This window comes from Elaeis guineensis, chromosome 6 (assembly GCF_000442705.2).
Source record: "Elaeis guineensis isolate ETL-2024a chromosome 6, EG11, whole genome shotgun sequence".
Classification (NCBI taxonomy): domain Eukaryota; kingdom Viridiplantae; phylum Streptophyta; class Magnoliopsida; order Arecales; family Arecaceae; genus Elaeis; species Elaeis guineensis.
Genome location: NC_025998.2, coordinates 3,054,745 through 3,060,882, shown reverse-complemented (window position 1 = coordinate 3,060,882; position 6,138 = coordinate 3,054,745). Strand labels below are relative to the sequence as shown.

The 6,138-nt window shown below is 37.6% G+C and overlaps 1 protein-coding gene across 1 annotated transcript in view; it reads left to right on the top strand.

Annotated features, from left to right (window-relative positions):
* The first annotated feature begins 354 nt into the window (after positions 1-354).
* Positions 355-6,138, top strand: part of LOC105047643 (diacylglycerol O-acyltransferase 1-2) — a 30,669-nt gene continuing 24,885 nt past the window's right edge. The window contains exons 1-6 of the mRNA XM_010926666.3: positions 355-794; positions 2,921-3,001; positions 3,116-3,189; positions 3,307-3,382; positions 4,545-4,612; positions 5,319-5,442. Of these exons, the coding sequence (XP_010924968.1) occupies positions 429-794; positions 2,921-3,001; positions 3,116-3,189; positions 3,307-3,382; positions 4,545-4,612; positions 5,319-5,442 (789 nt within the window). The 5' untranslated portion in view covers positions 355-428. The remainder of the gene's footprint in view (positions 795-2,920; positions 3,002-3,115; positions 3,190-3,306; positions 3,383-4,544; positions 4,613-5,318; positions 5,443-6,138) is intronic.

Here is a 6,138-nt window from a genome sequence, read left to right as displayed (position 1 = left end):
CATAATTATATCTACGTATGCTATGAAAACCATCCCAAAAAAAACATCCGGCACGTGTTGCCGTATGAGTAAAATCTCGTTTTGGACCCGAGAAAACTCGGCAGATCCGCCGCACTTGAAATCGTTTCGACGTATCGCCGACTCCCGACTTCAATTTGAGAAGCGCGACGGTCAAATACGGTGATTAAACTGGCAGGTGACCGCAACCCAGCGGCTTCCCAAATCCAAACCTGCGTGCGGGGGCGGCCCTTTCTTGGTTATCCGCGTAATTTCTCCGCAATGCTGAGGGGTATTGTAGTCCAGCAATCCCGTTCCTTTCTAGAGAAGTCCATCTCCTATAAAAGGGGTAATCAGATCGCCCCCGCTCGCAGCCAACCTCCATACTGCTATTCGAGGCCATCGTCACCTCCTCCGTTTCCACTCCCCCAATGGCGGTCTCGAAGAATCCAGAAACCCTAGCCCCCGATCAAGAACCGTCGAAGGAGTCGGATCTCCGCCGGAGGCCGGCTTCCTCCCCCTCCTCCACCGCCGCTTCGCCGGCGGTTCCGGACTCGTCTTCAAGAACGAGCTCTTCCATCACCGGGAGCTGGACCACGGCGTTAGATGGAGATTCTGGTGCAGGAGCTGTCCGCATTGGTGATCCAAAGGATCGGATAGGCGAGGCGAACGATATTGGTGAAAAGAAGAAGGCCTGTTCGGGTGAAGTTCCGGTGGGGTTCGTGGACCGGCCTTCAGCTCCGGTGCATGTGAGAGTGGTGGAGAGCCCGCTGAGCTCGGATACGATCTTTCAACAGGTTTGTGTTCTCTGGTGAATGTTCTCACTTGGTTCTTGTTTGCCATGCTTGTGTTCAGACCTTTTCTTTTTGAGAAGAATTTCATACCTTATCGTATCTTGTTCTTTGTTGTATTTGGATGTTATTTAATTGGGATTTTTTATTGCATATCATGTAACGCTAACGTGTTAAATTATAAAATTTCATCAGAGCGGTGTACTTTTTTCTTGATATCAGTAATAAAACGGCGACATATGCAACGTAGAAATATTTATTGCGCTGAGTTGAAACATTAATTAGTAGGATACATGACTGATGATTTTTGTGATATAGAATGGAGTGCCACATGGACTAGACTTTTGAAGGAATCTTGCAGCCTCGAGAAATCCTACTTATTGTTATTTTGATCTTAAGAAGGAAAAATTGTTGCTGAGAAAAGGACTGAAGAAACTGAAGAATCATTATCTTTTGGTTTTGTATGTATATGTTACCCAGAGCGAAAGTACACACCAATTTTGAGATTTTTTTTTTTTTTTAAAGGGAGGGGAAACCGACTCAGTTAATACCAATTTTTAAGAATTTAAACATCATAATTATTTGTTTAGTTCAAGAGGCAGCATAGAGGCTCTTCACTTCCAAATAGACAGCCCAGGCACCATTATCCTGTGATTTCTTGGTTTTATGTTCAGCATCATGGATTGCATAATGAGGCCTGCAGTGTTCATGGGGATTGCCATAATTGCATTGTATTCTTCCCGTTCTTTTTTGACCTGTTATGCCTTTTGTTTTCTTGACTGAGGGGCAGGATCTAGTTTGATGTTTTCTCTTTATGTTGAACTTTAATGACTTGCTAGCTGTAAAATGAAGTAGTAAGTTTTCCTGGATAAAAATAGTTCCATGGTGATTACCAATTAAACCCTTAAAACATGTCAATGGTTATGCCTTAACTGCAAATTCTGATTTGCTGTACCTGTGATTCTCATTTAAATGAAACTTTAAAGTTTTGAAAATTGAGTGAGGAAACCTCTTAAAAACATTCTAGATTGGAAATTCAAAAAGTTATATCATAGAGCTTAAGCATCTATGAATCAGGATTCATATTTCAGTACTCCGACATAAGGGCAACGGCATGAAGCTTTATAGCCTAAGCTACAGGTTTACCACTTCATGCGATGTTTTAGCAGTCTATGGCTCTAGGAAGCTGTTGTTCAATTTACCTCCTTATCTGTGTGTGTGTGTGTGTGTGTGTGTGTCGTGTGTGTGGTGTGTGGTGGCGTGCGCATGCGTGTGTGCGCACGTGCATGCATGTGCTTGTTAAGTTTCCATATGATCCCCTTGTTCTTCTGGCCTCTATGAGTTAAGAAGGCCGTTTGTCCCTGATTCTGTGCCTTTGCCATTGAACAATACAGCAATTGCAGGTGTTGCTTACCACCAGTCATGCCCCTGTATGTAAACATTTGCAGAAAGTACATATCAAACATAAATACAACAATCAAATGAGCAAGTTTGTGGAAGGGTTCAACAAGGTAGTATGATGTGTTCTAAGAGAATCTTGTCAAGTGAGATATTCGAGGAGATACCTGGCAGCTAACTGAAAAGATTTTTAGGATGCTGGCTATGTGAGACATACTTCAGGATGATTGTCAATTATGTTCTAGTGGCTCTGCATCTGCCCCCAACTTATGCAAGCTTGTTATGTGCCTGAAGTTAGATATTGCAATTACCATGGATGAGAAGAGTTTGAAGCACTTAAATTGAAAAATATGTAGAAGTATGGGCCTATTTTAGAGTCAAACAAACATTTATGACATGCTGAATGAGCTACTAGTGCTTGATAAATATCAAGATATTTAGCAGATGACTTTTTTTCTTTATTGATCCATATTCAAGTCAGCCAGGCCAAGGAAGCATGCGTAGGGTTTTTCCTGATAGGCAAGTAGTGCATGCATCACCAAGTGCATGATATGGAATTACGGTGGTGCTTTTATAAAGTCCCGAGTCTAATTAATTTTTGACTAAATTAGTGATGCATGGCTGTCATTATTGACAATTGTTTAACTATGTTTGTGAAACATATTGCTATTTATATGATTTACTTCCTATATAGTCCTGATCTTATCCTAAATTATCTGGGCCATTTGTGGCAGAGCCATGCAGGTCTCTTGAACCTTTGTGTAGTAGTTCTGATTGCAGTTAACAGCAGGCTTATTATTGAGAACTTGATGAAGGTTTGCTAAATTTCCAAATCTTATTTTGGCCAAAAATAGTATCCTCTTGTCTTCCTTATGTTTAAATCTACTTTGTTGGAGTAATGTTGATCTTTTCTTCTTTTATTTATGCAGTATGGTTTACTAATAGGAAGTGGATTTTTCTTCAGTTCAAGATTACTGAGGGATTGGCCACTACTTATATGTAGGTAATGCTTCTGGAATCAAATCTTCTCATTTTTCTTGAGAATATCACTGAATTCTTTCTTGTTCTATATATTCAATTTTCTGACTTGGCGTTTCTTTTTTACTTTTGTAAATTACAGTCTCACTCTACCTGTTTTCCCTCTTGGATCTTACATGGTTGAAAAGCTGGCATATAAGAAGTTCATTTCTGAACCTGTAAGTAGTCTTCAGCCATGTGCCATTAAATGTTCATAGCTAATTCAACTTATCCTTTCTAATTGGGAATTAGCAGAATGGTATGTCGATAATCTATTTTGGCTGGTTGCTCCAAGTAATTATCTGTTATACTGCATTAGACTCTCTAGGCAATGAGTACTCCAAAATATTTAGAACAAACAGTCATTGGCTCCTTTTGTATGTAACTGTGATGAATCTGTGCTATACACCTTTAAAATTATGTTTAGATACATATGCATTGTTAAATAAAATGTGCATTAAGTTACTGAAGATGGAAATGGCTGTCTACTTAGAGCCTGCTTTATGAATACTTTCTCTTATTCAGTTAACTTAGCATTGTCCTCCTTCATCAAACATACTTTAACCAAGGTTCATCCAAATCATCTTATAAAGAGCATGCCCCATTAACTGCTTCAGTACAGTATCAAATATCAATTGTAGCATCTAACTAGTTCACGATCAAGTGCTTGCACAGCATTTTCTACCTGCTGATAAATCAAGAATTGCTGTAAGGAGTCTAAAGTTTAAGTTCGTTGAGTGAATCTGTTATATGTTCTTTTACAACTTTACATTGACTGTTTCTTTTGTCCTTTGTACCCTGCAACACCAGCCATTTTTACTTTGTTGGATGTTACATTGATTATGCTTCATGATGCTTCATCATGCATGCATGATCAAACAGATTATTGCACCATGGGTCCTGCTGCATACAATATTTTGATGATTTCATATGTTACAGGTCTGCTTACAGTGAATTCTGATTACAATATTAACTGTACTAAGGTTTGCCGTCTTGGTACTAGACACCATACTGATAAAATACTATTATAGTGTCGGTACCCAGTATGGTATGGTCTGGTAGTATTGGTATGGAGTGGTATGGTGTACTGGTACGATATGGTATGCCTGTACTGGACAATATGGGGTAGTATAGCAAACCATGAACTGTACCATGAATTTTTTTTTTTTTTGGTGGTTGGTATATCATTTTGTTAACTAATTCTAGCTGGTAGAATGAGTATTTTTGGCCTATGGCTTTGTTTTTTACTTATTCATGGTATTGATCTAATCTTCTTTTATATGGTGCTCGTCCCCTTTTACCTCCTACCATAGCTAAAATGCTGCTCAACTCGATTTGCAGGTTGTTGTCTCACTTCATGTAATACTCATAATAGCTACCATCATGTATCCAGTTTTCGTGATTCTAAGGTAAGAGTTGATTTTGATGACTACAACATTTTCATGAGATTTCAAAAGTAGTTTGAGATTTGTAAGTAGTAATAGATCTGAATAATGTAATTATTTTTCAAAAAAATGAAAGATTCATATTGGCTTTTTTTGATATAATTAATGATTTGACCACTTAAAATGATTGTCCATTTGTATCACTTTGACTGGAGCTTCTGAACTGTACTTTGAAAGACCTAAGTGTTATCTTTACAATTAAGTTTCTATGAATATTGGAGCTTTGAATATGGCAACACTTGGTGACACCGCATTCATGTGTATGTCATGCTTGCTTTACCTAAAGCAAAAGTTGCTGTACCAGATGTATCATACTATATTGTACCGGTACCAGCTGGTACATAGTCTCATACCATATTACCACTTGGTGCATCTTGCTATCTCATACCACACCACTTGCCGATACCGTAATAGGATGGTACTAGAATGGGATTTGGTATCAAGATGGCGAACTTTGGGCTAAAATGTTGACACCTGGATAGTTATGGACGATAAATTTTAAAGTGATGACACTTTTTGACTATTTAAAGTGTTAAATGAAGTTACAATGTTTGAACACTTCTAGTGAGTAATCACACCTTTCCACCACAAGTGCATTGAGCATCTGAACTCTTATTGAAATTAAATTCTCTCATAGTAGTAATTTATAGTATATCTGGCGATTTTGCAGGTGCGATTCTCCTATTTTATCTGGCATCAATCTAATGCTCTTTGTGAGCTCTATTTGCCTAAAGCTTGTTTCATATGCACATGCAAATTACGATTTAAGGTCATCATCCAACTCTATTGATAAGGTAAGTGGACCTTGTCATGCTTACTCATTAACTGAGTATGTTTTATTGGTTAAACTTTCATGCACAACATATATTTTATGTGCCATCATGAAAACTGCTGTGCTTAGTTAGATGAATGATTAAATTTTTATTGGTAGAAACTTATACTTTTGTGGGGATAGACAATAGACTATCCCAAAGTCAAGCAACAGAAGAGATGAGGAACATACTAAATGATTTTGCTATGACTCATCATGTAATGTTAACGGATACATATTTGAAAAATAGAGATGACCATTTAAAATCTTGCAAGAGTGGATCAGCCGTGTCAAAAATCTGATTTTACTCATTAAATCTTAAAATATTAAGATTTAATAAGGTAAAGCTTGAACGAGTGGTTTCTTTTCTTTTGTGAAGGGAAAAAAAGGAAAGATCTCTTAAAGCCACTTGCGGTGGTCTTCAAAGGGAAGGTTCATTCAGTTAAAAGTGGATAAGTTAAACTTGCATAGCAACCAAATGTGGTATTGGCTAACTCAATATCACAAGATATGGGCTAAATTGGAGGTAGAGAACTTTGTAAGACTATATAAAACATATTTCTCTCTCTTTGCAACTTTTGTAAAAAGTCTTTTCTTATACATTCTTCCTTAAAGCATGATAATATTGAAAGCTTGTTTTCTTTTGTTATTTTGTGTAACATCTGTTATTAAAAAATAA